Source organism: Dendronephthya gigantea, unplaced genomic scaffold (assembly GCF_004324835.1).
Source record: "Dendronephthya gigantea isolate DGI-Jeju-01 unplaced genomic scaffold, DenGig_1.0 000051F, whole genome shotgun sequence".
Taxonomy (NCBI): Eukaryota; Metazoa; Cnidaria; class Anthozoa; order Malacalcyonacea; family Nephtheidae; genus Dendronephthya; species Dendronephthya gigantea.
This window is the reverse complement of record NW_021163061.1, coordinates 690089-708069: the sequence shown is the minus strand read 5'-3', so window position 1 is coordinate 708069 and position 17981 is coordinate 690089. Positions and strand designations below refer to the sequence as shown.

Genomic DNA, 17981 nt, shown 5'->3' with positions numbered 1-17981 from the left:
CGTTCTACTGGACTGTGCAAAAAGACTTGTAAACAAGCTTGCAAACAAAACACACGTGCTTTTCATCCGAAGCACAGCAGGACATCGCGCGCTGCACATCACGTTAACCCCCCTCAGTTGGTTACAGCATCAGTTCAAGTCGTATCGCAAAACATACTAAAAATAACAATGACTCATCCACTGAAAAAGCTATGCCTAGCCAGACTGTATGACTGAGTTCACTCCAAACACGTTTCCTAGCCTCCTAGGTATCAATCATTCTCTACGAAGTGCCAGTTCTGAAGGATGCTTTTAATGCATGATCCCGACTCGTTTTCTCAGACCTTAGATAATTTATGGCAACATTAAGTAATTCAACAATTAAACTGCCAACAATTTCCACAATTTCTGGCAAAGTAGTTGGGAGAACGCAGTTTTAGGATGAAATGTCGCCATTTTAGAAGTGCTTCGATATTTAACACGCTTCATTATTCTGAATATTGGCGGAATATCAGCTAGTACAACGAGAACTCAACTTGAATTGAAGTAACACGTTGATACAATCGAGTCTGAATAATCATGCATAGCCTTCTAAAAATACAAACGATTATTCCCTCTTATCTGAGAGGGAAACCCACGCTAAAAACATAGCAAATCTCGTAATCTTCAAGACGATAATACCACAAACTAAATAATCCATTCATTATCTCATAGAAATGTCTCTTTATTTTTATACTTTATCACGAGTATACAAAATTAGAATTATTTAACAAAAGTCTGAAATATATCATGCTATACTGACATACTGTATTATCATGCAATCTAAATTTGGCACAGTTTTTTAAAACTTAATTTTTTTTTCGGAGTGAAAACCTATTTGATTCGCTGGAATTACCAAACAGCTAGATTTAGTGTTTTTTTAGAAGAAGCGTGTGTTTACATCTTGTCAGCAAATCGTTATCTAAGGACGTATACACTTTAGAATTGACGTTTTCTTGTGTATATTTATTTGAGATAAAAAGAAAGATAAATACATACTGACGTAGGGTGTATGAATTCGTTGCAATTAGAAAGAAAAAAAATATAAAAAATCCGAGAATATTTTGTGGAGAAATGCATGCTTAGGATTAAACCCATGCAAAAATACATAGGTATATATATATATATATATGTATATACAGTATATGAACATCTAGAGACTCGTTTTAAAGCGATGATAAATGATATTGAAATGTTAGGTCTCATTCGGGCTATGTTTCTTCCCCTCCCCCCCCCTCCTTAGAAAATGCGCTGGGATTACGTTCAACATAAATCATACACTGCCACATTGAAGATAATTAGCCAAAAATATTATGCCGAGATATCCTAGATTTTGGCGCATGTTGTCATGTATTCAGCAGCCGAGCCGTCTCTAAATATGAATGATAATCAGATATAAGTCATTAGCAGAGCTAGTCTTTTGACGTGGGTGGCTATAAAAAATGTTTTGGTGATAAAATGCACTCTGTATTCATGGAGCAGATATTGCATTAACGCGTCCGGGAAACACACCGCAGTCGTGCTGGTCAGTTTTCTCTTCAAGGAGCTGCTAGAGGTGTCGTCTCGAACGCTTGTGTCCTGCTTTGATGCAGCTGTTATTTATGGCTGATGAACAAACAATACAATCATCCCTCACAATGCTTCTCGTGCGTTTCCATGACGACGACACGTGGATAAGATCATTTACACGGTTGATTTGCATAAAATGTTGATCGAATGCAAAAATCATCGAGGTCCAATACAGGTTCGCAATATTGCTCCCATTTCTTGAGTATTTTCACTAATTCTCTTGCAGATGGCCGCTGCACAGGGTCGGCCTGCCAGCATTTCCTCATGATGTCCGCGTAACACTTTTCCCTGCCTTCCAACTGTTTCTCGCTTGGTATCTTTGGCCTTAGCTGATAGGCGACCACAGCAAATATAACGACATGTTGATTGTCGTGACCATACGGTCGCTCTCTCGTAAGCATTTGCCACAAGCAGATCCCGAGAGAGTATATATCTGCCTTTGTGGTAGGGCAGTCCCCTTTCAACAGTTCTGGAGCAAGGTATGCAAATGTACCTGTAAGACTGGACTTGGTTGGACTTGCAGGTCGTTCGTTCTCATCGCCGACGTTCTGGCAGCAGCCGAAATCGGCGAGTTTGCAATTGTCGTATTTTGACACGATAACGTTGCTGGGCTTCAAATCCAAGTGCGCTATGCCTTGACGGTGAGCGAACGCGAGTCCGCGCGAGATATCCAACGCAAATTTCACCTGACGCGAGTTGTTTATGCTTTCCTCTGGACAATTTATAACTTCCTGCAAGTTTTTATCGCCCCCGTATTCCAAGATCAAACTGTGAAATCCGCCGAGTTCGAGCACGCACAATGCGCGCACAATGTTCGGATGGCGAAAATGCAACGTCGAAGCTTCGGCATCGAAACTCTCCTCGGTCGCTCGAAGATTCTTCGTAGATTTATGCCACTGTTTCAAGGCGTAGCGCTTGCCGCGATATCTCGCCTCGTAGACCATACCAAAGCCACCAGACCCCAATAATCTGCCAACCTGCAGATGTGAACTTTGAAAATTTCGAAGCGGACGAAAGTTCGTATTGATCGGAGTACATGGTTGCAAGCAGCCTTCGAACCTGTTTTCAACGCGTAAACTTTCCTTAATACCCATATCGGCAAGAGTTCTGCGTTGCAAGTTTCCTTCGAGCCTGTACTTGCAATCGCAAACCGGCAATTTTACGGGTTGTCAACGTTTAGTAAGATTGTCGAAAACGTTGCTTGCAACGGTCGTGTAGTTCACAGCTCCAAGCTCTCGCCAAACACAGCTGACCGAGATTCACACTTTCTCCTGATGTAAGCTCTCATTCATTCGCGAACAATTGTAAGCTACAAATGTTTCACTCGGCTACCCCAATCCATGACACACGCTGGAGATTATCTCCGCATGGACATTGGCCAATCAGCGAGCGAGCCGCACAATAGCACGATAAATTATGCACGGGAAGACCATTTCAGGCACGCTTTGAAGTCACGCTTCAACGCTTTCATAGTGTGGTCGCTGAGGCTACGAGGTCAACTCTGCGTTGCTGCCAAAATGAGGGGAGAAGAATGATCCGAGTGTGCACCCATATATACAATGAAAAATGCTTAGGAACACTGGCCGTAGCTACGAAACGAAGTGAGAAAGAGCGAAGTAATAAAGATTATTAGCTAAGCAAATTTGTCTGTCTGGCCGGAACATTTAAAGGTCCGCATTTCCAAAGCCTGTCAATTGTATATTTATATAACTTGGACAATGCTCATCCAATGAGCTACACAAAGAGTCTTGCAAACCTGCCTCCTTAAGCTTACTAGAAGTTACAGCTTTCTCTTATTGTCAAAAAGAAAATGAAAATACAAAATTTAAATTTAAATTAAGCAGAACTGCACATATGACTATTTTTGGCAGTCGAGTTAAACTCATCCGAACTAAACTACTTCAAAACTCCTTTCGAGGTAAAATTAAAAATAATACTTCATTATTTCCGTCAACAATGAACGCGTCAGCCCAAAATTTTTGTGCGCATTTGAATATTCCACAGTCACCTTTATCATGGAAATTTTCATGTCACTTCCAAATCGAGAATGATCCTGATCTCAAAAGATAAAAAATCCCATTGAGAAGAAAGATTATGCTTGCAAGATGTCTGTCAGTGAGTTTGCATTCGTGCGTCAGAATAGAATAAATAGCAGTTTGCATATTAAGTCAACAATGGCGAAGCAAAAGTTGAGCTTACATTCAAGTGATTTCTCGCCGAAAGCATCCTGTAACCTGTTACTCAAGTACTCGTTTCTAGGCTTGTTTAGAAGAGAGCTTAGTTTGCAAACTGCTCCGTGCATTGCCCTAAATTTTCACACCTAAAAACAACTTGTTGCATGCCAAGCCACTTGTTGCATGATCAAAAGTGGTTTTCGTGCCGGAGAACTCACCGGAGCATTAAAAAACGAAGTATTTAACACTGATAAAATCTCTAAACACTAAAACGCGCTATTTTTTCGATTGAAACTGCTGATAAAGGAACGCGACCTTTGTGATAATCATGTTTAAAAATACGAAGAAGCATTTTCGACCATTTTAAGATTTTCGTGAGAACGTTGAGCGTAATTAAAACTGAATACGCTTCTCTGTGTAAAAGGAAGAGCACGCATGTCCTCGCATACGAGTTCATCTCTGCTTTAAAAGAATTAAACTTGAAAAATAGTTGCAAAATAGTAGGTCCTATATTCGTTAGCAACACAAGTCAATTTCATTTTCCCCATACATAGTTAATTGTGTTACGGGTAGGATTATCAGATTTGGTGGACTAAAGCTTGTTACAAATGTCGCTATATTTGGACATTTCGTGCTAAAATTGGCACAAATCTATTTCTTGGCTTCGGGACAAAACGTCTATTGCATTACGAAGCCGCAGAGCTGCGTTTTGGCAAGCTAAGAGAGTAATATTGAGTTTGCAGCAGCTGGTAACACCGGGATTGGAAAGGATTGTCTTTGGAACAAAGGGACTAAAGAGGTCAGGGTCAGTCACGTGAACCAAAAGAGTCCGGATCGCCTCAGTGACGGTCGCTGATTGGTTGAAATGAATGACAGAACGCGTTAATTGATCGTCTATAGGTTTCGATTATATTCGTGAATAACGATCCTTAATTGCACGATTCATCGATTGCTCTAACCGCAAATTTTCAGGGCTTTTTCATCGCATTGAAGTCCACTTGTGGGATAAACAGCATCCCGAGTGCAATCTCGTTCTCCTTAACGCCAGACGATTCACGATTTTACATGCTGTTGGAAGAGTACTACCAGTTGATAGGGTTGCCACAATTATCCGCAAGAGTCTTTTGTCAACCTCTTATGCCCGTCTCGTTAATTTTCTTTGTCGTCCAAAAAATCAGACGATTTTTACCCGTCAAATTATAAATTACATGTAGTGATGCCGTCCGAATCTTTCACCAACACGAGAGATGCAGCAGAGAGGATGCATGGACTTCGATAGAAGAGTTTTATCGGGCTTGTTTACACAATCCTGCTTACGCCTGAGGTTACACGAAGCGTGAGACGACTTCGGGCTAGTGAAATGAAATATAAGCTAAGCAGTGATGCAGTTATCGCGACAATGGCAGTGTGTGTTAGTGTTTGTTTTGTTTCAAGAAGGCTCAAAAGCCGTCTCACGTATCGTTGAAACTCAGGTGGCCGGGTTCATGAAAACAGCTCAATGCCTGACCAAACACAGCTTCGAATTAGCGTAGCAACTCTTGCATTGGAAGCCGTATAGAGAAATTTTGAAGTAACGAAGTTGTATTGAGTATATATTTGAATAGTTGAACCACGTGTCAGTCCCGAGAACCTTTTTAAATTTTCAGAGTGTTTTCCAGCCTGTTTGCTCAGTTCCTCTGTAAATAAAGGCCATGCAGAAACAACCTACGCTATGCAAACAAAGTTTTCAAATTGGTTATTGACATGCTTTACTATATTGTGTAGTAAAACTCGTGGTTTTCAAAGCATACGGAGACAGGAATATTGAATTTTTCAAAGCTCAAAATGCACATATATCGCAAAGCTCAGAAACAGAGCTAATGCATTATGACGTCATACGCTTCAGCGCGACCAAAGTAACCAGAATTCCCTGCGAGAATTAGCAACACAAACCTCACAGAGAATGCCGGTCCTTTCCTGAGACTTTCGACGTCATTCAAAAATGTACTGATCAATTTCCTATTATAGAAGATTCTGAAGTCAGAGGATGGATACTTTGGACACAGAATACCTTACAGAAGTGGAACTCCTGTACTTTTTTCGTAAGTGTGATTCGTCATGATTCGTCACTTAGCAAGTGCATTTTTTTGAGGTAGTCACCCCCCTGCCAATGTCTAAAATCAAGCCATTTTTAGTATTGGCAGGGGGGTGACTACCTCAAAAAAATGCACTTGCTAAGTGACGAATCACACTTACGAAAAAATAGTATAGAGTTCCACTTCTGGTAGGTATTCTGTGCTTTGGATGACAAAAATCTGCAACAAAACGTTTACTTATCAACTGCCTACAGTATCTTCAATAAACTCCTATTGTCTCGTGGGAACTTGTATTCCCCCCCCGGTCTCCGATATACTTCATGTTGATAGGTAATTTGATTGGCCGAGTTTCAAATAGATGTTGGAGTACCTTATCAGAGGTACATTTCCACAGAGAATATATAAAAAAAATATGCGAGGCTACTTGAGCGAGTGGGCTAAGTACTAGTTTTCTTAACTATAATAATCAACCTCTCTATACCCAGCAAGACCCCTGGAGCCTTGTCCGGCGTCAAAGCTAGGATATAGGCCGGTAAAATTTCTTAGATGAATAGTAAAATCTAAAAATATATACGCTGCAATTGAACTGCACATACAATAGAACACTTTCGTGACATTTTTTAATTCGATGAAGCAAACTATAGCTTGCTTCGTATATATGGCAAATAGGATATATACCCGGTTATCTATTGTTTACTTTCTATTTGTAAACATTTTAGTAAACAAAGGCAACAGCTCAGCAACGTGCCACAAGAACGGCGTGGACAATTACTGGTGGAGATTTATTGACAAACACACTGACATTGTCTATCTTACTTCCTCGATCTTAAGTTGCACAGGTTTAATTTGCATCATTTCCTTTGTGACATCGTCATGGCCGCATCGTATTGGAATTTTAAAATAGCTTGCAAGCGTGCCTGTGTCTCGCGCAAAACAGGCGAATTGGTTAATTTTTCACTCTTGATCAACATCGCAGAAGACGAACAGAAAAAAAATATACCTAACCTAAACTAACTTTATTTATACTGGATAGCTCTATCAGTTCTAAACCGTTCTTCCTAGAGGATCATCTCTTATTGATCCAGTGTTACTACAGGCTCTATCAGTTCTAAACTATTCTTTTCAGCGGTCCATTAAGGACCATCTTTTACTAATCCAGTACAATATTACTGAAAAAGGAACCGTACACTAACTTATAGCGTGATGAAGGCCCTGTTACACGGTGCAATTTTCTTGCAACTTGCAATGCAATTCTACTTTTGAGAAATGGATATTAGTGAAGAGTCTTCAAAATGTCAGTGAAAGAAACTCCATGCATGGAGTGTAATAAAGACAAAAGTTTGGTAGTTGCCAAATTTACATCTCTCAAAAGAAGAATTGCATTGCAAGTTGCAGGAAAAATTGCACCATGTAACAGGGCCTTAAGGTAGAGATATAAGTCATTCTAAACATACCTTATCAGGACCATGCAGCATTGTTTCGTAGTTTTCAGTATCCGTGCGGTAATAAACGATAAACAAGAGTTTCCTAAACGGGAAAATCCGCATAAAAATCATACTTTGAACATTGCTATTTCACGAAGTACAACCCAAAACTTGCCTACGTTTCGATCAAAAAGGGTTTCATTAGGAGAACAAGTTAAGAATAAAATCAACTTAGGTGTAGTATCTAATTAGGCTCAGCCGGGAGAAGTTTGGGATTAGAAATATTTAGGATTAAATTTGGGATTACAGGTTCATCTTTTGATAAATGGAAGCTGAGCAAATTCACAGCCAGAGAGAAATGGAAAAATCCACCGAATTTGCCCTAATAATGTTTACCGACTTCATTTATCGATTGTATTCAACAAAACAAAAAAGGGAACGGCAAATCAGGCATATTTATGACCGTGGACTATGGGGAATGTGGACACATTAGCTTTGCTCGTTGCAGGTGGTATAAATCATTCAAATGCCGAAAGGCTGGCAGTATGCAAAATGATACATCGTCATAACCATATATATCTATACATTCCCTAAAGGTTTTTTGTGCTAAAGTTATCTGGATATGACATCCGACCCAATTATTGTCCCTACACAAATTTGTTATTCAAAATAGCGAGTTCTGTAAGGCAATAAGTGCATTAATTACAATTCGCTTAGCTTGTGTCAATATCTTCGACAGCAGATGGCCTGCCATTGGCCATTTCATTAATCACTTTGATTATTCTGACGATCTGAACAGACGGATTAGCATCTTAGAAATTAGATTTTTAACTTCGATTGAATAAGTAATATGCAACTATATTGCTTTTTCCCAGTTACTATGGGAGATTTTGAAGGACAGACTTTATTCCAATATAACTTGTATGTACACACGTCTGTTTGATAACTACTGGCTTGCGTTGAATCAACTGTCAGTGGATTCTTTCTGGCGGAAATGTCTAGTCCAACGCGACAAATGTCAACTCGAAAACTTCCTCCGTTACCTGGGAGCCGTTCGCCCTTCGGGGCCAAATCAAACTCGGCTCATTCAAGTCCTAACGCATCAAGCACCTCAATATATTCGAACGAGAAACGGGTCGGTGAGAAAATAAATAAGGATCTGTCGAAAAGTCTTAACGATGGACCTTTTCGACCCGCTCTTGTTAATGCAACGTTGCCTGACCAACCGAACACAAAGGAGACTACAAAACAATGTAAGTGTATCTACACATAAAATACTTGATATTTATGACATCCCACCGGTCCTCTGACGGCAAATGAAGACGATAAGTTTACTTTGCTAAGGAGTAACGGTCACGATGTGGCTGTGTTGTGGTGCGGTTGTAGATTCAAATATAGCCATTACATGGCTTAACGGATTATCAGTGGAGGGAGAATAGACTTTTACGACTTTTTAAAACACAATTCAAGTAAAATGTATGCGAGAATTTGTAGCACGAACTTCATACGGCAGTGATGAATTCGTCCTTGCAAAGTTGGCCACGCATCAGTGACTTGCAACCGTCAGCAAATGATTCAAGCGGAACCCGAATTACCCGATGTTAGTTTGTTCAAAGAGACAAGACGATGACTCTGTACGCGACAATACGTTACGACTGATATGTAAACAAACGACTTAACCGCAGACAGTTTCACACAAGGTTTATATATACATTCAGATCACCTCGCGATCATCAACAGCGCCGGGCCTAGTTTATTTTCGGTCATAGGAAACGAGGTCCTTTGTATTAACTACTTCACAGCTGCCAAGCAAGTATGGGCGGCCAATCGAATATCTAGTCAATTCGTGCGACAAACGATCAGAGATTATAATATTGGGGAGATGTTTCAATTTCATCAATTGCTAGGCGGTTTTTTTACTCTGAGTTGGGAGAATTGAAGCTTTATGAATATGGAACCGAGTATTTTATAGTTTCACTTGAAATGGGGACGTTATTGCGTTGACAAAACTAAACAATTCATGTTCTAATAAACACGCCATGGCAATTAGTCTATGTTAGGTTTTGCATTACACCGTAACTATTATGTAACGTACAGTGTATCTATTGATCAGCTATCCAAAGCTTCATTAACATATTTCATACTAGATTAAACGTGACTAGGACATGCAAATAGCCCTGTTGGGTCATTACAGTACTACAACAGGAGGAAACCTAAACTAAACTAACTTTATTTATACTGGATAGCTCTATCAGTTCTAACCTGTTCTTCCTAGAGGTCAAGTAAGGATCATCTCTTATTGATCCAGTGTTACTACCGGAGGAAACCTAAACTAAACTAACTTTATTTATACTGGATAGCTCTATCAGTTCTAACCTGTTCTTCCTAGAGGTCCAGTAAGGATCATCTCTTATTGATCCAGTGTTACTGCAGGAGGAAAACTGTTCTTCTTCAGGATATATTTTAACCAGTGCTTCCACAGCCACCTTGTCAAAAATCCTTTAACAATCTCTGAATTTCCTTTTTTCCCAAAACATTTCCTTGCCAAAATTGCAAAATTTCCTTTCAAATTTCCTTGCAGAATTTATCTATTTATTAAAAAAATTTACAATTGAACTCTTCAGTTAGTTTAAAAACCAAATTTCAACAGTGATGCTCGCTGTCTATCTACAGTAATTTTTAACTGTCATCGCCATTTAAAACCTAAGGCTAATTTTGAAATCTTATCCCGCTAGTCGAGGCAGACGACATCAGAACTTTTCTGCACTACAATCCGATGTTCCTAGAAAATTACGTCATGAAAAACGTGGATCAGCAACGATTAGAAAGATGGCTCGTGCGAAAGACCAACCAGGAAAAACGCAAGGCTATTCAACCAGTTAAAACCAGCACAAACACAGGTTATAATGAGAATATGTAAAGAAAATCAATTTACCAAGAAATAAAAGATAAACTGACAAGTCTGTACCCCAAATAATTTTTCCAAACAGAGTTTTTCTTTCTTAAACTTATCTTCATGCAGATTGATGTTAGTTTCATTAAGATAAAGCAATTCACTTATTGAAAAACCAGCAGTTAGATACAAAATAGGTGACCATGCATGCTGGAAACCACCTCTTAATAAAAACAATAGAGTGATATTAAAACAACTTTTTATTTACTTTCAGGGCAGGGTACAGCATCTCTCTCAAAATGGAAGGTACAACTTGGCCTTTGTGACAGTAAAATGAGTCGACATTCAGAAGTCAATATTGTTTGAAAACTGCTCAATTCAATTATACTAACAATCGATTCATTTTAGTTCTGTGTGCACAGTGACAAAAAGAAGCCGCTTCAGGAATTGACAAGAGATATACATGAGTCGCCTAACAAGGAGAAAGTTGTTTCTGAATTGGCCCAATGCATCACTTCAGGTAGACAAATAAATGAAGCGTATATACCCAACCGTGTCCTGAGGTTATTGGTCAGCCATACACAACAATGATCAGTATCAAGGGCCATTGAAGAATCATTGGTGTTGATTTTACTTTTAGTGACCATCTCAATACGAGTAGGGCTGCAGAGTTGGCAATCATTATAGATAGATAGATAGTGTATTAAGATTACCTCGCAGCCCTAAGGCTAAATTGCATGATATTTGCAAAATTTAAAATTACCTATGCATGGTAAGGTCTGGGTGTCCAGAAAATAGAATTTTACTTAAAATCTAGGTGCATGCATGGAGAAATATTGTTCTCAGGTATGCCCTTGGGGTAGTTATAAGAACAAAATTGAGAAACTGAACGATATAGAAAACTTTTGAGGCAGATTTATGTCACATATTTGTCTGCCACCTCAAAAATCTTGGGTGTGGCATTGACCAGGACAATTTTATTGCCAGATTATTAGGATTTTGCAAAGCAAACATATCGCATATCTGTTCGAAAATATACTTGGACTATTGAATTATCTCGTAGATTACAATTATTTTCTATGGATTTCAGATCATCGTGAAGTTTCAAATAGTACAAATATTACATGAAAATCAAATTATGATAAATATCCATTAGATCAATGCTTTTCAACATGTTTAACCCTCGTTATTTTCCCTAAATCCGATCACAACTCCAGACGAAATACACGACAAAAATTCAACTTGCTTCCAAACATACGCGTGCTCTGAGACACTCGTTAAACTTACCGTATTTTTCTGTTATTTCATAGCTTGTCACGCAGATTGCTACTCCCTTTATCTGGTAGAGGATAACAACAAGGTAATCCAATCATTTCCCTTTAGTTTTCGCGTTTTTAGAAGCATTTACACGCAGTTTTCCTGACAAATAATAGCGATACTCAAAGCGAACGCGATCGGCCATTTAAATCCACGTGTCGCAAATTTGCAACATTCAAAATTCGTGCGAAAACGTCTTTTCTGAACATGCGATTTCTGTTACCGAGAAATTGTTTAGATACTTCAAGAAACGACCGAGATTGTGTACATTACCACCCACCGACGCAGTTTCCCACATTTCACCCTCAAGTGGAAAGGGGTACCCCTAATTGAAATATGTCATGACCTAATTTCGAAATATTTTTGTTTTCAGGAAATGTTTTTATACAGTCCAAATGCACCAGGGTATGTCATGGATTTCTCAATATTTAAAAGAGAGAGTGTCTTCAGCCCCATTGCCAACGAGCCCTTGGGGCCTTGCCCATCTTCGAGAGAATGTCCACGCTGTTTTGAGAAATGAGAATGATTTGTGCTTGATTAGGAACGAGAAAGATATAGGAAAGAACTTTTACACTGGTTCAAAATCTCGTAAACCAAGATCTCGTAAATTCAATTTCGCGACAAATCTTCACATAGGTTTCTAACTTGAACTTTTTGCTTCGTGTTAAGATGCCGAACTTCTGAAAAAATTTTGATCGAGGAAGGGACGACCATTGCTGCATACGTTGCCTCGACATTGACATCAGTTAGAACGAATGAAATACTCGGGGTACGTGAATTACTGTCTACAGCTGATATACGTTTTACGCCACTGAGTTTAATCACGAATCCTCAGATTTGTAAGAGATGTTGTTAGAATCAATGCAAAGAGAATTCCTGCTTTTGTGGTGTGATTGATTTTTACCTTCATTGAGTTTAGGATCCACGGTTTCCTAAAGGAACAGGCTTGGAAGGTATTTGTTGATTTGCAATTTTTAGATTACCCCAGATTCATCATAATAGTAGTGATATGTGAGTTGGCTAAATTAGGGGGTTTTGTGTCTTTTCTAGAAAGTACTGCTCAGTCTGTGATATGTCAGCCAATTATTGATAGCGGTGGGAAACTTGTAGGTAAGGTGATGATGAAATGGTATAGAACGGATGAAATTGGGTAAGATAGGGAATGGAATGGGGTAAAATGAGAAGGGAAGGGATAAACGAGGTGGAATTGAACGGAAGGGGATAAAATGAAGTAGAGTAGGATGGAACAAGATGGAATCAGACGAGATATGATGGGGTGGGAAGGTTGGAATGATGGGGTGTGATAGGATGGAATGGGTGGATTTCATGAAATGGGGGATGCAATAGAATGGAATTTGATAGACTAGGATGGTATTAGATGGAATGAGAAGGGACAAAATGTAATATCTTCAACCTTTCTAGGGGTGATTGAACTTTCGAGAAGAGTTGGACACGACGCATTCTGTGAAGAAGATGACGAGGTAAGAAGCGAAGTTCTCCTTTCTCGTACGAAAGACTACTCAGAACAGATTCTCATTTTTACCACCGCAATGAAATACACGTTTAAATTATTTCTGACAGATCGTAAACAGTTACCTTGTCTGGGGAGGCATTTCGCTGTATTATGCCGAGGTAAAGTTTATCAATCGAAATGCATATCAAAAATTGATAGCCAACGAATTCTCCTTGGGTAAATGCCGGTATGATTGAATGGCACTGTGATAATATAAAGGTGTAGTTTTATAGATCACAATATTTTTAACCTTTTAGATGTTTTACTCTATGAGAAAACACAAACGATTGAGCGAGTTTCTTCTCAATGTAACAAAGTAAGAATTTTGTAATGCAAGTTTCTGAATTCGCAAACATTCTCAAAACACAGAAGTACAAAACCTAATTCACCTAATTCATTGTCCTAATACCATATATAGGTCAATATTTCAAGATATCGTTAGCATGGACACAGTGATAATGAAAATCATGGTGAGCCACAGATATTTTACAGGGACCGGTTGCATCAAGCCCGTTTAGCTTAAACGGTAGATAAGTCAAAATTAAATAACACTCTTACAACTCTCTTGAATGAGTCAACTTGAATATTATGCCCCGAATATGTAGTTGTAAACAGTATCTTTGTATTAAGGTTAAAAACATTTAGTTCGCTTGTTGAATAAAACGATAGACTTGCTTTCTATTTTGAACTTAACCACCGTTTAAGCTAAACAGGCTTGATACAACTGCCCCCTGATGTATCCTGGTCTGTCACGTGAAGTTCATTCAGGGAACTCGTGATATAAAAACGTACTCATAAAATGAAATACCGGGTGTTTTGTCCAGACAGAATCCTCGTTGCCATCATGTGAAATTTCTGTTTTCCATGTCGACTTATAATATAGAATTACGCGCAGAGTCTGGTGGACGCTGACCGCACGTCGCTATTTCTCGTGGACTCAAAGACGGAGGAACTTTATGCGCGAATATTTGATGTGGGAGGGTCCCCTGAGGAATCTATGTCGCAAAACTTGAAGAAGGAAATAAGGTAAATCGTCTAAGAATAGACAGATTATTTAGTTAACCACATTGAATGGTGAAAGTCAGTTAACTTTAATTTGCCAGTCAGATGCTGGGGCTGGCTAAGGGCTGATTATTAGTTAGTTAATTGATCGATATTAATCGGTTATTTAGCGACACTTTTTTAGCGCTTCATCTATCTCAGTTTCGAGGTCTTTCAATTTAGATTTCCAAAGTCAAAAGGTGTTGCTGGTTACGTTGCTACCTCAGGAGAAACACTCAACATCACAGAGGCGTATAACGATCAGCGTTTTAACCGGTACAAACGAACTTTCAACCGTTCAACCACTCTGTTGAATTAAAAACTTTTTAACACAACTACTCAATTGTCTGCTTTCTATTTAGGGAAATAGACATTCAAACTGGTTATACAACAAAAACACTTTTGTGTATGCCAATTTTTATCCGAGGGAAGTAAGTTCGTACTGCTCAAAGTTTTGACCCAGTATCAATATTATTTTATGTCCTCTCTTTCGTCCCTACCATATGCATTTCCTCGACGCTTGAGATACAGGCGAGGTCAAGGAATACAATTTTCCTTAATATCTTTCTTCCATCTTCTTTGTCAGTATCATCGGCGTCGTTCAGATGGTCAACAAAAAAACTGGCGTATTCACAGCTGCAGGTAAAACGTTCTCCCATCGACTTTTGAAGCTTTAAACTTTTGCATCTTCACTCAATAAGATAGTTTAACGGCCCCACCAACCTCGACAGTAAATATTCATCTAACCCACAAACATAAAAACCGATTTCAAGATTGTGTCATTAATGCAAGAAATAACAGTTTCGTTTTTATTTGCAGACGAGCAATCGTTTCAAACGTTCGCAACTTACTGTGGTCTTGCTCTCCATCATGCAAAGGTGAATGGATTGATTATTATTTATGTATATAATTTAAAAATCTCCACAACAATAAGAAATAGCTAACAACATGCCATATTCCTTTCTCCTCAACAGCTTTACGACAAAATAAGAAGATCAGAACAAAAATACAAGGTAATCGGTTGAAGGATTTTAAGGATGTGTTTGGTATAAAGACTGATTTAATTTCACCAGCATTTGGAAGTATTTAATCGTAACCTTTTCGCATTTCAGGTGGCTTTAGAGGTGCTTTCATACCACAGCATGTGCACAGATGAAGAAATGAGAGATCTGAATAAAGTTCGTTCTTCTAAGCTTCCCGCAATTGACAGGTAATTGATTGTAAACAACAAGATCGCCAATGCAGTTTACAACAGCTGCTTTGCTACAGCAAAAAATTACAGACGACATCTTGGGCCTTCTTCCAGTATCTTCTTTCAACCATACGGCTGTTTTTACTATTCAGCTTCTCGAGAAATCGCCAAACTTTTATCGGCAAGTTATCCGATGTATTTACTTCGTGTATTTTGTTGCTATTTCAGATTCTGCTTCGATGCGTTCAGCGTGGAACAAATTGAGATGGTGGAAATGGTTATAAAAATGTTCAAAGAATTATTTTCGCTCAAAATGTACGCCTTTGAATCTGTAATGTCATATAACATTTTAAAGGAACCGTTGCATGTAGAAGAGTTTACTCCAGACGTCTTCTTTTTAAGGTTTGATGTGGATGAGCTGACAAAATTCACGCTGACAGTGAGAAGAAACTATCGCAGAGTTCCTTACCACAATTGGACTCACGCGTTTTCGGTAGCCCATTGTATGTTTATGATTTTGAGAGAGGCATCTTCGAACTTCATGCTAACCGAGGTATTAGACGATATTCCTTTCATTTCTAGCGTTGTTTTTCGTTAAATCGTTTTCTCTTCCGAAGAATCATTCCACTATATCATCTTGTGATTCATTGATATATTTCTTGTTTCCAGTCGTTGGCGTTGTTCGTCGCCTGTCTCTGCCATGATCTGGATCATCGTGGTCGAACTAACTCGTGGATGAAAAAGGAGGGAACGGCCTTAGCTTCTGTATACACAACGTCCCCACTTGAACATCATCACTTCAATCAAACCATTACCATATTACAGGTTAGAAAAACACCTTCATCAAAAACAATCTTGCACGTTCATTTGCCAAATGTTTAGGCTAGCAAATGAAAAGACAATGAAGCATCTTGATCCCAAGATGATGACTGGATGACTTCAATTCATCGATTAATCGATTGATTGGTTGGTTAATTGGTTGATAAATTGACTGATTTGGTCATCTTGGGTCATATTTTTCTAGCATGAAGGTCATAACATATTCTCAAGATTTTCATCATCCGAATACAAGTCGATTCTTGGACATATAAAATACTGCATCTTGGCAACCGACCTTGCCGTCTTCTTTGGAAATAAGGGGAAACTTAAACAGCTCTTAGACAGTAAACAATTCTCTTGGAAAGAATTTGAACACACGTAAGCTGAATACATATGATAAACACGCCCTTGTATTGTTCAACAAGAACGGACGTTGACATTTGACAAGACGACGAGTACAAACTGATCTTTCGTTTGTTGTTCAGACACTGCTAATGACTGGTTTGTTTTCAACAGAAAGTTAGTCCAAGCTATTGCAATGACTGGTTGCGATCTTTCTGCCTGTACAAAGCCGTGGAAAGTTCAGTACGAAACGGTTAAAGTTATCTTTCAAGAATTCTATGCAGAGGTACAGTGACAGCAAGTTTGTACAAACAGTTTCACTCAATCCCAGCTCATTTCATACGGTAAGTGGCTAAAGTAAGAGCATAGGCAGCCAAAGAGATGCCAAACGAGATCTATATCGTTTTAGGGAGACGAGGTTAAGCGACAGGGAAGCCAGCCTATTCCAATGATGGACAGAGACACCGCAGACGATTTACCAGCTCATCAGGTATGAATGCTATCGTTGACTTTAGCCGCAAGTTGAACAAGTATTAAGAACTCAATTCTTTATCATGAAAGGTCGGTTTCTTGGTTGGGATTTGTCTGCCATGTTATGAAATGCTAAAGGAACTATTACCTCACACAGCAGCCCTGCTTGACGGAGCCAGGTATAGTTTATCTTTAAACGATAAAAGATATCTATTTATTGCGGCAAATCAATCTGTGCATGTGGACAACTACTCAGTTTGAACTCTACGCAAAAACATGGCCGACCATACCTGTGCCAGAACGCTGGTTGACAGGACGAAGAAAAGGAGAGTTATCATGTGGAAAAGCTATTCGTACTTTCTAATTCTTATCTTAGAGCAAACCTTAAACGTTGGTCAGAACTCGTGGCGAAGAAAAAGCAGGAAAGTCAGCAAGAAGAGAGAGGCGAAAATGCCCATGAAGTTAAAGATGAAAAGCAAGAAGATGACGAAGTTGAGAAAAAGGACGAAGAAGTTAAAAACGAGGAAAACAGCGCTGACGTACAAGAAACTTCACCTGTTCTTCCTGAGAGCGACGAACCCACTAAAAAGACGCTCGTTGAAAGAATAAAATCCGAAAGTGCAAATGATATGATATCCTTCTCAAGCGATGACGAATGAACAGTTCTTGAACTATTGGTTTATAATTGTAAATACAAAATGCTAAAATTTCGCCAGTAGTTCTGAATGCCACGAGAAATGGACAGAAATCACAGAGAATTATCGAATTATAAACTGTCCACTGATTTGGCCTTGTCTGGCCAAAGAATTGAGACTTGAATATACGTGAAACAGATTTGCGGATTAAATATGTGTATATGTACATGAAAATTATTCAATTTAATAAATCATTGATAACAAATATGGGAGTGACTTATAGCTACAAAGGCGAAGATATACACAACTTCAAATGACGTTCTTGACGAAAACCTATCCGTCATTTCCACTCCTCCGTGAATGAGTGGGAAGTGGATGATGCTGTGACCGGAACAACACGAGTTTCGGCATTCAAAATCATGCATGAACAATATTTTTTATTGATCCCATCTCAGAGCGTGTGAAAAATCATGCGTCGAGTTTTATTTTTTACTCACT

General features: G+C 38.9%; 2 protein-coding genes across 2 annotated transcripts; one reads left to right on the top strand and one right to left on the bottom strand.

Annotated features, from left to right (window-relative positions):
- Positions 1-724: 724 nt before the first annotated feature.
- Positions 725-2964, bottom strand: LOC114528817 (serine/threonine-protein kinase mos-like). Its single transcript, XM_028550532.1, has one exon. It carries the CDS (start codon positions 2679-2681, stop codon positions 1698-1700), a length of 984 nt encoding a protein of 327 aa, XP_028406333.1. The 5' UTR covers positions 2682-2964; the 3' UTR covers positions 725-1697.
- Positions 2965-8056: 5092 nt separating this feature from the next.
- On the top strand, positions 8057-17746 carry LOC114528877 (probable 3',5'-cyclic phosphodiesterase pde-5). Its single transcript, XM_028550604.1, has 28 exons — positions 8057-8513; positions 9996-10160; positions 10428-10459; positions 10562-10673; positions 11464-11513; positions 11844-11875; positions 12140-12239; positions 12390-12423; positions 12521-12580; positions 12893-12951; positions 13052-13102; positions 13241-13299; positions 13402-13453; positions 13867-14009; positions 14208-14300; positions 14387-14455; positions 14611-14666; positions 14844-14902; positions 14999-15037; positions 15137-15234; positions 15445-15531; positions 15619-15769; positions 15886-16041; positions 16241-16413; positions 16552-16663; positions 16787-16867; positions 16939-17027; positions 17225-17746. Exons 1-28 carry the CDS (start codon positions 8255-8257, stop codon positions 17505-17507), a joined length of 2754 nt encoding a protein of 917 aa, XP_028406405.1. The 5' UTR covers positions 8057-8254; the 3' UTR covers positions 17508-17746.
- Positions 17747-17981: the final 235 nt, after the last annotated feature.